At 45.6% G+C, this 18,046-nt stretch overlaps 1 protein-coding gene across 1 annotated transcript in view; it reads right to left on the reverse strand.

Moving 5' to 3' along the window:
* The window catches only part of SEMA5A (semaphorin 5A), a 449,566-nt gene that overhangs the window by 89,373 nt on the left and 342,147 nt on the right, over positions 1-18,046 (reverse strand). The window contains exon 12 of the mRNA XM_019662395.1: positions 4,810-5,017. Within this exon, the coding sequence (XP_019517940.1) occupies positions 4,810-5,017 (208 nt within the window). The remainder of the gene's footprint in view (positions 1-4,809; positions 5,018-18,046) is intronic.

The following is an 18,046-nucleotide window of genomic DNA, read 5'->3' on the forward strand; positions in this document are numbered from 1 at the left end:
TGCTGTGAGGACAGAGGTGCGTGGGTGCAGCAGAAGCCAAGCCGCCCATGAAGCCCACTGCCTTCTGCCTGGGTCTTTATAGAGGGAGTTCGCCCTCCCACTGATCTAATGACTTAAAGTGACTTTTAAGAGTCTGTGTCAAAAGTCCTCCCACCATCGCTCCCCCATGTTTTCCTTTCTGTAGATTCTGGGAGCTGCAACCTGTCAAGGCCAGTTGGAAGTACGCAGCGCTTCCCCGGGGCGAGAGGGAGGGAACACAGCCTGGGTTTTGGACATGACTATTACAGCCCATTCCCTCCCTCCTGAGGCAGCGAGAAGGGGGCTCTATCGGCTCCCTGCCAGAGTCCATTTTCCTGCAAGTACAAGGTTATGCGTTTACCTTGGTAGTTACATCAGGTGGAGATGCAGCGGTGGCTGCTCTGGGCTGCTCATCCTGCACATCCCTAGGAAGACTCCCTCCCACTTTGAAGACCTCATGCTGCTGTGGGGAACCCCAAAAGGTGCACCAGGTGCAGGGGGGGCAGTGCCCACAGGACGGCATCAGCTTACGTACCTCCCGTTGTCATGTGCTGTGCCCATACCCAGGCCTGTCCTGACCCCCAGCGTCCTCCAAATCCAGGAAGCATTAACTCACTTTATGAAACTAATACATATGCATGTGAATAAGTCCTCGAGTACAACAGGACGCACACAAGAAGGAAAAATTCTTCTCGCACTCCACAGCCCCAGAGGGAACCACCCTTTCTGATGAGCTGGATTGTTTCCATAGTTCCCCATGCTATTCATTAAGTGGTTTTGCCAAAAAATGCTAAAATTAAAACATAGTCCTTTGACATAATTTTTTAGGTCAAACTTGACTAAAATGTATTTTTAAAATATTGTTCTCTCAGAATAACTTTTTGAAGACAGCTGTGTGGGGTTAAGAACATCATGCCGCTTGTTTGCTCCTAGCCCAGACGGGGCGGGCAGGAGGGTTTGCAGCCTCCTCTGAGCTCCAGGATCAAGAACAACTGCAGAGTGGAGACTCGGTTGAGAATAACTCCTTCCGGTCAGCTGGATCTAGCACAATAAAGAAACTGATGGGAAGAAGCCTCACCTAGTTGTCAGGAGACCTGAGATCGGCCTGCCCTGGTTCTAATGGCTCAGGCTCTCAGTAACACATGTGCAAAGAGCCATCAAACAGGTCGTCCCTGTGAAGTCTGCCCACTGAGCGTGACATCCTCATTGTACCATGAACGTGATGTCCTTGCTGTACCAGGGGCAGCACAGAAAGCCACAGAGAAAGCCTGGGCCTCGGCGGCAGGAAGTCCCAGCTCTGAAGCTGGGCTTCACATCACTTGAGCTATGTGACCTTGGACAGGACACAAAAAGTCTAAACTACCATTTCCTCATTTGAGAACTGGAGACGATATGTGACTTTACTCTCAGGGTATATGATTAAGTGGGGATAAAATCTAGAGCACACTGCCAGATATGTAAAAGAAACTTGTGGAGGGCCAACCGAGTGGCTCAGTTGGTTAAGAGCTCACTCAAGAGTGTGAGCTCTGAGCAACAGCGGTTCGAGTCCATCCTGAGCTGAGCAGCCGCTGAGCTGCCAACAGGTGGCAGGATGGCTCAGCTAAAAAAAAAAATAATAAATAAATAAATAATAAATAAACTTGTGGAATTGTATCAATTACTATCATTTATAAACATTTCAATAGATATCAAACTGTGTGTTGCCTTTGAAAAACATTCAAACAAGGAAAAATGTGAATATGACTTGGAAGGAGACAGGTAGCTTACTTAAGCTCTATTTCTCTTCTTAAATACTTCACTCATCAAACTGATTTACTAGTAACAAATAAAATTACTTACATCCTAGCACAAAAAGTATATTTAACAAAGACATTAGTATCCACTTGTTACTCAATTGTTATTCTGTTTCTATTCATTGTACTTCTTTAGGCATATTTCTGAAAAATTAAAATTGTATTTGTTGAAGTAAAAAAAAATAATATACTATGTTTCCCCATAATTCATCCAAAAAAAAAATCTGGTCTGGTAGATATTCGTTTCTTAAACATGGATTCTTTTCTCCAGTTAAGTTTAACTAGGAAGCCTTTTCTGTCTTTCCACAGAAGGAAGATGACAGAGAAATGTATCAGCAAGAATCCAGAGAAACTCTTGAATCAAACTTCAGAATTTCTTTTCTCAACTGGAATATTTAAGGGGCACACACCACTGCCCCACGCTGAGTGTGGGCACACAGAGGCCACCGTCTAGCTATGTAGTGAAGTTATTATCTCTCACTGCTTCCTCTGAGAGAGTGGACAAGTAGACAGCAGGGAGATGCAGCTCTGGGTGTAACTGTCACATCTTCTCCCCACAGGAGCCTGATGAGGACAGACAAGTGGCCTTATTCTCCTTGACAGAAAGAGGGGACTGCGAGCTCCTCTCTGGCCACTGTGCCTAGTGGCGGCAGGCCCCCGTGGATTCCTGACGGGGCTTGACGTGCAGAAGAGGAAGAGTGGGCACGATGCCACGGGGCATCTCTGAACTGATGGAGGACCTAGCTTCCTCACCTCCAAGACGCTGAGCTCCTGTAGCCCAGGCTCAGTGAAGGAAAGCACCATGGAAGGGTGAATGGCCTCTGCTTTCCAAGCCACCAACGCTCATTCTGTCACCATTCTGTCACCAGAAGCACCTGACATGTACCACAGACCTGTGTCATCCTGCACGTTAGCCTGTGTCGCACCCACAAAGACATCACTGTTTGAACTTGGAGCTCACTGGGATGGAATTATAAGACTGGTGCCCTTCTAACTGCGTTCTCAATTGTGACATGCCTGTTGGCAAGACACCAATCCTCCCTGTCGCCCACTGGGTAGAATAATTCCTGCCCCCAGTTATTCCTGCAGGGAACACAAATCTGGACAAATTTTAAGCAGCCATTGGTTAAAGTTAGGAAAAAGGTGTTATATAAAAGATAGTTGTTTGGGCCGACTGAGTAGCTCAGTTGGTTAAGAGCACAAACTTTGAGCAACAGGGTCACCGGTTCCATTCCCACATGGGCCAGTGAGCTGTGCCTGAGCTGAGTGCCACTGAGATGGTGAGAGTGCGTGCTCTTAGCAGCAAGGTTGCCGTTTCGATGCCCACATGAAATGGTGGGCTGTGCCCTCCTCCTCTCCCTTTCACAACTAAGATTGAACTCGGCCCTTTGAGCTGAGCAGCCGCGAGCTGCTGACAGGCAGCCCAATGGCTCAGTGTGCAACAAGGTTGCCAGTTCGACTCCCACATGGGATGGGGGACTATGCCCCTCCCCACAACTAGATTAAATCAGCGACTGGACTTGGAGCTGAGCTTGCACCCTCCACAACTAAGATTGAAGGACAACAACTTGACTTGGAGCTGATGGGTCCTGCAAAAACACAATGTTCCCCTTCCCCAATTCTCCAACACTGTTCCCCTCCCCAATTCCCCAATAAAAATCTTTAAAAATACAAATAAAAAGATAGCTGTTCATAAATATCACTATTTGGTATTCATGCTCACAATAGCATTTATTAGCTGGGAGGTCCCTAATGTTATTTCTTAATACTCTGATATCAAAGGAGGCCTGATATTACAGACTTCATTTTCTAAGATCATCCAGAAAGGGATATTGCAATAATTTTTATTATACACAAAACATTCCTCCTACATAAGAATACTCACTTTACAGGATTCTTTAAATTTTGCACGTTAGTCCATTTGACCCTACTGCAATTCACAGGTGTTAGATGAGAAAGTGACGTTTCAAATAATTCTGTTTCCAGGGTAAGAAACAGCATGTGCAGGCTTGTAATGTGACTCGCGGCCTCAGAGCCCAAGGCTAGTGCCTTTGGGCCACGTTGTCTGAGAAATAGTGACCTGTGTATGGTGTTTGTGGGCGATATAGCCACACATCCATTTCTGTACCAAATCGGCATTTGTGCACTGCTTTGGGGGATGGACTTAGTAAGAGCACTGACACCTAAGAACATCTGAGGTTGTGGATTACCCCAGGGGCCATCTTCAGGGCCCAGGTCATGTATGAGTACACAACACCCCAACATTAAAGTGTGTGGTGTACACAGGACCTGTCAATTTCCCAAGCACCTGGGCTTGCGTTTTTCCAAACTGAGCTTCAAACACCCCTGCGGTCAATGGTTGACACCCCACAGCAGATGAGCAGGCTGGCGGAGGGGGCGAGCAAAGGTGTGATGGCACTTGGGTGCCCCTGTGTCTGCAGGAATTCCCTTCCCTTTTCCTCCCTCTGTGGCCTGTGGGATCCAGGACAGCACCATGAGGGCTGCCTAGGAAGGGGGTGCCCCATTGCTCCTGCCTGGGAAATTGGCTTCGTGCTAAGAGGATGCATTGCACACTTCGTATCATTCTCTGTCTGATATATATCTGAATTTATACAGACAGAGAGTGTATACACACACACACACACACACACACACACACGAACAAAAAACGAACAAAAAACATTTGCCAGGTTAATGCAGGAACATCCACTAGCAGCGTTATCACGGAGCGCCATAATGTACTGAGTCATTTACTGTAATCCCGACAGCTGCTCATGGAGCTTATAACGCGGCTCCTTCTCCATGGACACCAGTGGGTTATTCTCATGACAGGAAATCAGTTTGCATCAAAACTCTGCCTCCTGGGATGCGGGACTCACATGGTCATTACGGTCCTGCTGTCACTTGGCCTCAGTGACTTCCAGCTCCTGTGCCCGCTCTCTGGAGGCACATCTATAAGGGGCCCCCACGCCCAGGACGGACCCCGGGGCAGCCCTACCTGCGCGTGCGGTGGAAACGGCACCTCTTCAGCGGGATCTTGGCCACGTGCTCCCGCAAGCCCACAAACAGGACACTCTGGCTGTGGAGGATCTGCAGGCTTCTGATGGGCTCCCCTCGCCTCTCGGGGAACAGCTCCACCTCTTCCAGCAAACAGCTGCCTGAGGTCTCAGTCAGGGGCGCCCGCACTTTCTTAATGGTGCCGTAATCTGCAAAGGCAGCAGGAAAGGAGAGAAATAAGGTCAGCGGGTCTCACAAGGCACTGGCCAGTTCAGCAGCCATGGTTCTCCAGCCTGGCTGCAGAGAGAATCGTCTGAGGAGCTTTTACAAATGCTGACGCCTGGCCCCCACCCCAAACCTATTCAATCGGCCAAGCTGGAGGTGGGCCCAGGCACCAGTCCTGTGCATAGCTCTCAGCAGAGCTTAGGTGCAGCCAGAGAGAAGCGCTCAGGTGCCGCCAGCCTCATCCAGCAGCAAGTCTAGAGGCCAGAGCTCAGCAGAGCTTCCTGTCACTCAAAGGAGCAGCTTTGCACCATCCCATGGGGAACATCAGTGAGAAGAACTCACAACGGACAGTCTTGGATTCCTAGTGTGAGACAGAGGGGCTGACCCTGCCACCCCAGCAGGGTAGACCCCAGGCCATAGGCAGCTGCAAAGATGCTGCCCTTTTCCCCTCCTGCCCGGGAAATCCGTCCTTCTCGATCTCTCTTCCTCCCCTGTCTAGGTCACCTCCTTTCTCCTTCTCTCTGATGTTCTGCTTGGGGATGCTTTCCTTGGTGTCAACACCCCAAGTTCTTCTTCCGTGTAAACATCCATTTCTGGCCGGGTCCCCTCCCATCTCCAGGTTCTCTGCTCACTGCGTGTTTCTGCTCACTTATTTAGAACCTCAGCTAGAAGCCCTTACTGGAGCACATGTGTCCCCTGAACCATGTCGATGTCCCAGGCTGCCTGTGAGGGCACGGAAGAAGGGTCCTTTCAGCCAGCGAGGGGCATGGCACGGTCCATGCCATGTGTCAGACACAGACTTGAAGCTCTGCTGTCCCCGAGTGCTGAAGCAGGCCCCTGCTAGCAGCCCACACAGCCAGGGCCTGAAACCCAGCCTGAGAAACACCTCCCAGAGCCGTCATCAGTTCCTCAATCATCCCGAAGGTACCGACTGAATAAAACCCATGAGGGTTCTGAGTTCCCAACATTATAGCTCTCGCTCTGTAAACACAGAAAACAAGGCTGAAGCGTTACCTAAAGCCAGGAATAAATCATGGACCTTTGGCTGCCTGGCCGCCCATCAGCCATTAATCTCCGGAGTCTCTGGACAGAAACTGCTTTTCAGTTTTCTGTTTCAGTAAAAGTCCTTAGAGTCTGAAGACGTCTACATTTAAAGATACATATGCAGACATATATTGTCCTCAATTTATTTTTAAAAATGTGTATCTGAAACATCTCCAGTGAACATGCATTTATCATCAACTGACTGTGAAATAAAGTATGCAGTATTAGTAAACCAGTGCTTAATTTTATTTTAAGCTAGCTGGTTAAATATGTGACTTTTGAGGAAGTTCAAGCATAAGCAGAATTACGCTGATGGTGCAATGTTTAAAAATGTGGTACCTGTCTCTGAGGGAAGTGTATGTGAGCACGAGATCCGGGGAGCAGTCCAGGTTGGGGACAGCAGACATTTTGACAAATGTACATTTCACAGACTTAAGCGTAAAAGAAAATTTGTATGTGTTTACTATGTGAGTCAACTTTATTTTAACTTGGAGACCACAGTTCCCAGCTGGTGGGAAATTCAACTTCAATGATTTCTGGGTCTTCCCGCTCGGCATAATGCAAAGCATCAATAAACACACAGCCCCAAAGCAGTAACGGGGACAAGATAGACGTTTCGGGGGAGGTGACTTTAGCACAGATGTCTCAGCCACAATACCCTAAGAGGTGGTCCTCACGAGCAGATGGAGGTGACAGACTGTCACTTCAGAAGTAGTGACAGACTGTCACTTCAGAAGTAGTGACAGGCCCAGGGCTTTTGGTTGCCTTTTGGGACATCATGACATCAAGGGACATTGTCTGAGCCAGAGGGTAGAAGGGACCACCACCACCCAGCAAGGCTTCTGCGAGAGCTTAAGTAAGAGAGTCCTGAGGCGAAACAGCGTTTTATGGCAATGCAGGGTGGGGGAGGAGTGGGGGCAAAGGAGATGGAGCCCAGTGGAAGAATCTTCATCTCCTGTCTATTGTTACACTGTTTTCATGGGAAACACAGTCACAGGACTAAATCCTACTCAACCGTGTAACAGACGCCTTGCTGTTGATTCTTTATTTTTGATGGATTGTTACCGTGGGGAACCTGCCTAAATAATACTTTGAATATCAATATGCTCACATGCATTTCAAATTCTTAAGCAACTATAGGAAAAAGCCGCAAATTTTGAAAGATCTTTGATAATTTGATTGAAAAGAAATAACCACCATTGATCAAAGCTTTTCAGCATGTTTTCTGCATACCTGCATCTGATTTTCCAGCTGACTGGGGTCCAACAACATGCATTTCAGAGAAGGGCACTCAGGGTGGACTGAGCCACCTACGCCTCAGCTGGGTCCTTCACCCTTGAAGCGTCTGGTCACATGGGCAGCCCCCTGAGGCTCCCCTGCCCCTTGGCACCAGGGCCTGCACATCTGGAGCCTTGTAGGAACCTCTGTTTCCTGGAATCCTCGCCTTCCTCAGCCTGTGCGTTATTCTCGCTCTGTCCCACAGTTACCGGAGTAGAACACCTCTCTCACCTGGATGTCTCCAGGACACTCCTACTCTCCTCACTGAGTCTGTGACCATGCCCCTCTCCTGCGTCAGACTCCCTGCGTGAGGTGCCAACCCGGTACCGGTACCGAGTTATCCATGGGCTGTGCCTGGCCTGAACCCTCATAACCTCCAGCCCCCCTTTCACCTTTAAAATTGAGTTTAATTCAGACTAGCCACATTCCAGGGTCCCGTAGCCACATGAGGCTGTGGCCATGGAATTGGACAACCTGGACATTCGCAGAGGTGTCTCAGTGCAGCCCTGGAGAGCCAGGTGCCCACGGGCCCCCAAATCAGGCAACATCACAACCCACAACACGACAAGCTTTGTTTGACCGAGTTTCACATTGCATGTCGCCATACAATTTCCTCTGAAGAAAGGTTCCTCCTCCACGAATAATCGACAGCCCCTGTCCTGGGCTTTCTACTGCAGGTAAGAGGGTGCAGGTCCTCAAAAGTTAACTGAGGGCTCGCAATGACCCAGCCAGTGGGTGCAGCCCTGAGACCGGAAGCTGATCCCTAACTCCTGACCTGCCCACAGGCAAGTGACAGATGTCCTGTGAGAGTGAACGCAATTATTGTCAGATCATTTCAGAACCTATGCACCCTTGTCTGACACCTTTGCCCATAGAAAACCATTCTGTCTCTCCATATTCTGTCCTGACAGCAAAGAAGGCTGACAGGAGAAAAAGGGCATCATTTGAAATGTGGTGGGGAGGGGAGCTCTACGGAGACCCTGGGCCACCAGGAAGATGGACAAGTGGGTCCCAGAGCAAATTCAGCCGGAAACATCACTAGAGGCAAAAATGACAACACTGCAATGGGCACATCATGAGAAGGCGGGGTTCTTTGGAAAAGACAATAATGCTGGGAAAAACAGCAGGCAGCAGGAAAGAGGAAGAAAATATGAGATGGATTGACTCCGTAAGAGAAGCCACAGCCATGAGTCCACAGGAGCTGAGCAGGGCTGTGAGGACGGGACACTGTGGACATCACTCATTCACAGGGTCATGGCGGGGATGGGTTTGGAGATGACTAACAACACGTAAAACACACACCCCTCCTCTTGCAGTGTAGCTTCTGGAACCACTTTCTTGGAACCACAAAGACCCCGACCGGACTCCAAAAAAGGAATTTGTTAGTGAATGTAGCTTTCATCATCCACAGCCTGAATAAACATGCTAAAGCTAATGCAAACAAGAATAAAAAGTGATATATTGATCCCCAATTTAAGCTGACATGAAAAAGCACAGGTGGATAGCTGGATACACACAAAGAAAAATACAGCACCCTCGTTTTCCTGACTCAGTCTATTTTCTGAATCCAACAAGGTAAGTTCTTGGGGACAATGAGTTACTCCATTGGTATGGCCACCTCTAAATGCAAATCATCCAAGATCATTTTGTTTTCTAAACTACAATTTTCAAACAGTCACAGGACATTAGAGTTGGAAGGGGCCTACAGCAATATCTTGAATTTTACAGGTGAGGAAAGCAAAGCCCAGAAAAGTAGAGTTACAAAGATCAGACTACTGTGTCAGAATTTAGGTCCTCCTCATATCCGTCAAGTTCTGGTTTCTAAATCTTCGAAGGCATTTTTGTTTGGAAAGTATGTACAGGGTAATATGTGGTCCCTACAATGTGCCTTGGTAATTGTATGGCTGAGGATTTCCTCCAAGATCAGGTGGGCTGATAAAACACTGTATTTAATGGTAGCTGTTATTCGAGGCAAAGATTAAGCCATGATTTAGAGACCTGTGCTGATCTTACAGAATTCAAAGCACAGATAATTAGTGTACAAGTGGGGCCAAGCCACACAGATCTGACGTTTCTATCATACCTGGGCTCTCATTACCATAAGCCCAGGAAGCAAACGAGAGAATAATCTGATTAAAAAATACCTTTTATTTCAGTTCTATTTTTAAAGAGAAGATTTAAGGTGACACAAGATTTGTTTAAACAAAAAAGCTGACAATTAAAATAAGACCCTCAAACCACTTATTGCTATATGCAGTGTAAGCTCTGTATAATGTAGCATCTAATGCACATAATTCAGTTATCAGTGGTTGAAAATGAACCCTCTGCTTGACTTCGGGGCAAAATAGCTGACATTTTTCCAATTTTCAATATTCATTTTGCTAACTGACATGGAATTAGTAGTTTTAACAAGATTCTATTTTGCATCTTGATAAAGATGGTCAAGTATAATAATCCCTTGTTTGGTATGAAAATATGCCTTATAATAAGATAGGGACTGTTATGGGCTGAATTGTGTCCCCCCAAAATTCATCTGTTGAAGTCCTAATCCCCACCCAGGACCTCAGGATGTGCTGGATTTGGAGATGGAACCTGTAAAGAGGTAATTGAGTTAAAGTGGGGTCACATGGGTGGGTCCTAATCCAATATGTCTGGTGTCCTTATAAGAAGAGAGAATTATGATACAGACAGGTGCACCCAAATGTGAGGACACATCGAGAAGAGAGGCCTCTGTGAGCCAAGGAGAGAGGCTTCAGAAGAAACCACACCTGCCCACAAGTTGACCTTGGACCTCCAGCCTCTAGAACTGTAGGAAATAAATCTCTGTTGTTGAATCCACCCTGTCTGTGGTACGTCTCTATCTCTGTTATGGCAGCCGGAGCAAACTAGCACAGGACTCCAACTGAAGAGTAGGAAGTAGAAGAATGGATTTTGTCATCCAGATAATTCACTCAAAGAAATCTCAAAAGCAGACTTTAGGTTATTTGCCCTATTTCGCAAAGATACTATGACTCGAATTCTAATGCAAAGGTATTGTATGTTAGACTCAACTTTTTTTAACTTGTATGTATTTTTCAAATATTGACATTTATTTCACTTAATGCCTTATATATGGTGGTGGGTTAGAAAAGAAACAGGAGATGATCGTGGATATGTAACCGTGTGGGAAATGGATGCATTTTGATCAACATTACACATTCATTCATTTGGTGACCTTGGAGGGAAATAAGAGAGAACTAATGGGTGCTCAAGAATGAACTTTCAAGTATCTGAGGAAGAGGTCGCCGATCACAATGAATTTCTTTCTGGAGGCTCTGTAGAATTTTAGTTCACCAAAATTCAAGAGTTTATGAAAAAAACTCCTTTTGTAGGAAAGAAGGGAAGGAGGAAGGCAGAAGGGAGGGAGGGAGGGAGGGAGGGAGTGAAGAAGAGAAGGACAGAAGGAACGTGGTCAGCGCAATAAAATATTCATTACTGTGAATAAAATGACGATTTTTGATTTTTCAAACTTGTATATAATCGGACAGCCGTCTACAATTCACTAAAGCTTGAACAATGAAACAAATAACAAATTGAAAGTCATTACACCCTATGTGTATAGTGACTCCAATTCTGAGGACCTTGAGAACCCTGAGCAATGAAAAAAGATACAGAGAAATTAATTCTTCTAAGAACAGCAGCCTGAAGCACATCCAAAACACAGGAAAAAAAAATTTCCTTTAAGGTGCAATAAAAAAACTTAGGTGGAGTGGTAACATACTTGATACACACACACACACACACACACACACGGTGCCAAAAAATGTATATACATTTTAAGAAAGGAAAAAAAACTATTAAAATTGCAATACTCAATATATACCGATAACAAAAGATGAATCCAAGTCACGTTTGACTCCTGCAATTACAAGAGGTGCTCAGAGTGGTTCCCATCAGCGTCCAGACACTTCTGATGATGGCGAACTACTGCTTGAGAATAGATAACATCTTTAAAAACATATATACGGTACATCTTTTTGGCCCCCCAGGGTGTGTGTGTGTGTGTGTGTGTGTGTGTGTGTGTGTGTGTGTGTATAACATATATATGTGTGTATATATGTTATATGTATATAATGGTTTGGTTTTGTAAGACAACAAAAAGTCATACCAAGAAACAAACAAAAGGCTAGTTCAGGAAGATGTGACACAAGGATGCGAGGGTTATTGCAAAGCATGGGACAGTTAAATCTGTTACCTTGATGTCATTTTTCTTTTATCGCTTTTCTAAGATTTATTATGTTTTAAGGGAAGATTCAATATTCAGCTTTCTGTGCTGAATCCATTACAAGAAATGAAAACTATGAAAGGGATAAGTGGCAATTCTGACAGGGGCTTCCTGTGACAGGCCTGGTGAGCCACTGCAGACATGGGCCGCTAACCTGGCAAGCTAAATTACTGTGTTTCTGATTGTGCATTTGACTCTGATTCCCTGACACTGTATCCGAGAGCCATTTTTAGGGTTTGTCTCATGAACCCAGAGTTACTGCAGCAAGAGAGAAAAACCTTTCATATTTGCATCAATTGCTGTTCCAACCATTATCCTAAGGTAATGATGAAATGCCCTCTTCCACTCACTGGGCAGCACGTTGCCATAGCAACAGATCATTACACAAAGTTCATCAATTCAGCCCGTCTGTACCCTAAAGTAGCAGACAGCTAATGTGCTACAAAAGTTCTTTCTTTTAACTTGTAATTGAGCAAATGAATTAAATTGGTCTTGGCACAGGGAGCTCAGCATTACATTTCTATAGTAAAAGGGAATTAAAAAGTAGAAAATAGGTCTTCTTGGCTCGTGTATGCCTGAAAAGATTTTAATTAACTTGGTTTTCCAGATTCAACTAATGGCTTATTTCCTTCCCCAAAGAATATGTCAGCCAGTTTAAACATCCTAGTCATAAGTTATGTGCAATAGTCTTTTATCCCAAAGTATCATTTTAAACCATAGTCCCACATCCTCACCCTCGGCATATAAGCTCCAAGGAGTCGGGCACGGGGGGACATAGCCTGCCTCAGGCACCGCGGTCTCACTGTCGTTCAGAACAGTGCCTGGCACACAGTAGGTGCTCAAGCAGAGCACATGGTCCAGTGTGTGGACCCCGCGGCCCAGTGGCTCCAGGTGACTCGCGGCTCTGTGTCTCCTTCACCCGGGGCCCAGCTCACAGGTCCCGGCCACGCAGGGAGCTCGCTCATGCTGAGGGCTTGGGTGGGGCCTGGCACACACGGTGCGTTATGTCCAAACTTGCTATTATTATTTTCCTGCTACTTTTAGCTTATGGATTCTGAGCCCTGCCCGAGTTTTGTCTAAAATGAGCAAGTCCGCTGCCTGTCAGTCCTCCCACACATAAAGCAGGAGGGGAGACGGCAGCTGCGTTACAACAGCCCCCACTGCCTTGCTGAACTAAACCTCAAAAGCACCTTTCAGTCCTCTACATCATAAGCTGGTGCCTGTAGGAAATTTACTACTGACTACTGAAGTTTCCTGTGAATAAAAACCATATTACATTTAAAACGAGAGCGCAATTAATAGAGTCCCCTGGGTATCTTTTCTAAAGCTCTCCTCTAACCCCACAGCTTAAATCTACCTCTCATCATTCTGCTAAGGAGGCAATTCAAGTTTCCAGAAGAAAATTACTTGCCGTAGATTTATTGTATCTAAATTACAAAACAGCCACCCAATTGGCAAAGTTGGCAGCCCTTCTCTGACAGTTGCCAGGCAGGAATACAGAGTCTAAATTACCCTCTCACCCCCAGGGGTGAAATTTATGCTGCCTCTGATTCCATTAGGTGTGGATTGAGATGGTTGAGAAAAATCTATGCTAAGCACTTTTGTACTTTTGCAACATTAATTTAAAAGAAAAAAGAGAGCTCTTTACTCAATGGGATAAGGAAATTATTGTGTCATTTTTTTCTGAATTGCTACATTGTACTAATGACGAACCAGTGGCTGATGTTCTAAGCTGTTTGGTAGCTAGAGTTTCCACACTTTCTTTGGGCGTTATCTTATTCATTCTTATGGCTTCAAAGTGATCTGAGGTCTGTATTATTGACCCAAACCTCTCTCTTTAGCTTCAAGGAAGAATTTCCAGGTAATTGTCAGACCTACACATGTAACTAGAACTCCGCATAGCTGAAACTGAGCTGTGTCTCCACTTTGGCCCAAATCTGTCCATGCACGAAATCTTGAACTCATTTGTTAGGATAAAAATTTCAGTCTGACTCATCCGACTTTTCAGCTTCATCTCCTGTCTCTGTACCCACAACTCCAGGTAACTTAAATTTCTCACCTTTCAGGACATCCATATCTTTCAATGTCTGCAGTTTTTGCATAATTTGTACCTGCTCCCAGGAAGATCCATCTATATAACCTCTCCACCAGGCGACCGTCTCCCTATCTCCCAGGAGCCAGTTCCCTCACCTCTCCTCTGTCTGGGGCGGAGCGGGGAGCGTTTCTGACCCTCCCAGTCTAGGTCCGTGTTCTCATATCCCTGCGCCTCTGGGATCCAGAGGAAGAAATGCCTAACCGGTCCTGTGGAAAGGATGGAGGGGGAAGGGGGCAGGGGAGGAGGGAGCCCTAACCAAAGCAGGGAAGATTAGGGGCTGCGGCTCATGGACATGTAGGATTAGATGTTCCCTGGAAGGGTGGTGCCTTGGGTTGGAGCCAGAAAGCGACCGCTGGGAAACAGTCCAGTCTACGTGTTTGTACAATGCCGCAGACTGCCTCACGGGCAGTAAAGTGCTGAGCTCTGCAAAACGCTTCGGTCAGCAACTTGGGACAACGAAGCCAAGTAGAAGGTTCTAACACCCTGTGAATCAGCAGCTTCAGCTTTCGCACCCGTGGACCATGAACAGGTTACAAACACACTGTGACACAGGTCTCCACTGACAGCGCAGCGTGGGCAGCTTTGCCCTGCTGGCTGGGTCCCCTACAGCACAAGCGACTTGATTTCTTCAGTGTGTCATATACAGAATGCCGTTTTCTATGGTTGCCATGATTGGGAAGCCCTGCCCGGACAAAGTCCTACACGGGCTCCAGGACATGTGACAACGACGCATTTTAGTGGCACCACTTAAGAGCAGCAAAATACTAAAAACCACCCAAATGCCAATCAACAAGATTACCTTAAATTGAGGCAAACAAGGGAAAAGTGTATGGCGGCGCAGACGAAGGGACTTGAGCTGCATACATGAAGACGGATGAGTCACTCATAAAAAAAAGTTGGATACAATTTTAACAAGTCTCAGGGGAACATACATAAATCCATTTACCTGAAGTTTAAAATCATATAAAATTAAGCTATGCCATTTAAGGTATAAATATGGTGAAATTAGAAAAGAAAACAAGGAAATAATAAAAAAACGAATTCAGGGTAGTAGGTGCTTTGAGGAAGAGGGCGTGGGTTTGGCGGGGGGTGGGCACAGCGGGGGCTTCAGAGCATCTGTGCATTTCTGTATTTGACCTGGCTGGGGGGTAAACGGGTGCGCCTGTTGTTATATATACTCCTCATACCTAACACATCTGTCGAACATGGTTTTATGTTTGTAGTCTCTAATGACTCAAAAAAGTCTTCTTAAAAATGGAAAATGCAGCCTCTGACCTTTGTCAACTTCCCCTTTCGGGGGGCATGCTATCTTGCCACACACACTTGCACATGATGCAAAGCTAATTTTATATACAAATATATTACAATAGGCGTGAGCAGTAAACAGAAAGGGGCGTGAGTACATAAAACAGTTTGCACCCTTCTATTCCCTAACAGTCCTCTTGGCACATAACAGCTATTCTTTGGGGACGTCCTGAGATGGAAGACAACATGCTCCCCATTTATCCACCCTGACAGCCTGCATATGGGGGGAGGGTGTCAGGAAGAGAGGCAGCACATGAGATAAGGGTTGAAATTCTGTGGGGCTTCTACTAAGAAAGAATGGAGGATAAAGGGAGAGAAGAGAGAACTAGGTTGATGGTGGAAAGCCACCTGCTCCTCAATAAACCTTCCTGCTGACCATCAAACCTTCCACAGTGTCTTCTGATTTTGTGTCTCATTCTTTTTGAACATAATCTGGTAAAGGACCTGAGTTTGTGTCTGACAGCCAGAGAAACACATTCCAGCTCAGCACAGAAAAACCTTCGTGAGCATAAGCCCAGGAGTTAATTAACAGAAATTACGAGCAGGCTGTGGACTTCCAAAGGCATGAAACTGGGAGTCTGAAATAAGGAACCAAATATCTAAGGGTCAGGCCCCACGGCCAGGCATGGCACATGCCATGAAACGTCCCTGTGCCAGGACACAGGCTTACACTGTGACATGGTCCTGAGATGAAGAGCTGAAATCCTCAGCCTCTAAACATGCCCCCAACTCGTGACACAGACCCAGGCCCCGGGGCTTGCTGGCGTCGGTGCTGACCGCCCAGTGTGGCTTCCTGAACCTTCTCTGGGTGCACACTGGTTTTTGATCTACGCGGCACCTCAACTGGGTTCTACTCACACCGAAGGCAAATGAGTCTTAACAAAAGTCACTGTTTTTCCAAAACTAGGATTCAAGTGGCTGAGGGGCAGCCCGGTCCCAACACCCATTACACATCTTCCAACCATGGAGGCCGCAGTGAGGGTCCCCATCAGACAGCAGGTGACAGAGGACCAGGGAAGGCACAGGTTGGTGCCTGGAGATGGTGGAGGACCAATCACAGGGCACACAAATAATCATCTGATTCCTGGGATGGGATGTGGCAGAGGATGCAGGACAAAACGCAGACACTGGAGAGGACCGGATCACAGCTCAGGAAAGCAAAGGTCAAAGGTCCTCTCACTACAACTGGGTGAGAGGTCAGAGCCCAGCCTGGACAAGATGGGCTGGCACTCCGCCCGCGCCTTCCTGCTCCTGGCATTCTCCGCGCTCAGGGGCAGGAGGACCCAGAATCTGAGGACCCAGAGGAGCAGGCTGAGGACCCGTCTCTTATAGTTAGAGATTCCTGAAGACCAGCTGTCAGGTGAGTCCTCAGGTCAGCGATTCAATAAAGACCAAGACCAGTAGCTCCCAGCCAATCCATGCTGAGACATTCACGCTGCCCACAATTTTTTTTAAATGCCAACACTGAGTAATCGATACCATTTCTAATGGAGAGATAAAATTATAGTTTAACTCAAGGAGCATCACCAGCTCATTGAGAAGATTTACTAAGTCAAGACCTCTGTGACTGAGGTAATTTTGCACTTGGAACCAGTGTTATTTTGCTAAGGTCAAGGTCAGATTTTAGAAATTATTTAACCGATCATATCAATAAGGACCGAAATTAAGCTCCTACCCTTATAATTAATCTTTGAGATCACTTTCAATATTAAGAGTAAGAGTTATTTTTATTATTTCAAAATCCCATAAATGTATTTGAGTATTTGGAATTAATTAGTGATTTTTTTTAATCATTGGCACAAATACATAAAAATAAAGGCTATAAAACCTCCAACCTATTTTGGGATATGAAAACCAACTTCTACTGGTCTTAACTCAGGGTCATCTAAGGGACTTTTATTAATTGTTGACAACTCTCAACATTTAGCCTCACATGTTAGTAATGCGAAACACATATTGTTATTTAAAGAAAGAAATCGTCTTTCTTGAGTAAATTTTCCTTTCCTTTATCTCAACTCATTTAATTCCTCCAGTAAAGAAGCCCCTGCCAAAAACAAAAAACCCAAAGAAACGTATTTAATCAGTTACATTATACTCAGTTGGAGTTCAAGAGTTAGACTAAAATTAGATAACGAGAACTGCCCTTCTGAACATTGTTTTAATCTCAAAATGCTTTAATTATTTCAGACAGAGTTAGGCTTTTGTAGCCTTCAGAAATCCAAAAAATGATGATAATTATTAACTTCGTCAGAAAATTAATTTGCATTGAATGCTCTTAAATGGCTCAGAGATTTTTTCTTTTTTTAAAATTTCATATTTCAGGTTAGTTAAAACAATGACAGTAGGGCTAGAAAATGGAAGGATGAAGGATGAATGGATACAGATGGACAGATGGCTCCCTGAGGTCCATCTCCCCATCGACTCAGCATTCATTTAGCACTTTCTAAGGTCAGCAGATGCAAAACAGGGGAAGGAACCTTTTCTCTTCACATTGATTTGTCTCTGGTCTACAAGAGTAACTGTCTACATAAGTATAATTTCAACTATTCTTGACTTCAGGGGTTGGTTCAGTTTGGGCTACCTTGACCCTTCATGCGAGATCTCATTAGCAAAAGTCAGGTCCTCATCTCCTCCTAAGAAAGACTTCTTTACCCAACAGGTAAGTCAGGTAGGACCAACAGCATTTGTCCCCAAGGAGATCGGCTTGAAACCTCTTCCCATTGTTAACACTGAGAATTCTGTGGTTCATTGACAAGAACCTCTGCGGTGTCTTGTTGTAAAGACATTTAATTCTGTTCAAAGACCATAAGATTGGCTACTAAGATACACTTACTCGGCCATTTCTATGCTTCAAATCGGAAAGGGGGATGAAAATATGATAAACCAACCAATAACTGGACCGACAGGTTTTGAACCTTGCTGTGGGATTATGCTATTTTTTGGAAGAACCAAGTTTAAAGAAATTCTGATGTTGCCATCTTTGCAGATGACAAATACCGCCTCCCCACATCCAGAGCAGGTTTGATT

The sequence above is a fragment of the Hipposideros armiger genome, unplaced genomic scaffold (genome assembly GCF_001890085.2).
Source record: "Hipposideros armiger isolate ML-2016 unplaced genomic scaffold, ASM189008v1 scaffold_374, whole genome shotgun sequence".
Lineage (NCBI taxonomy): Eukaryota > Metazoa > Chordata > Mammalia > Chiroptera > Hipposideridae > Hipposideros > Hipposideros armiger.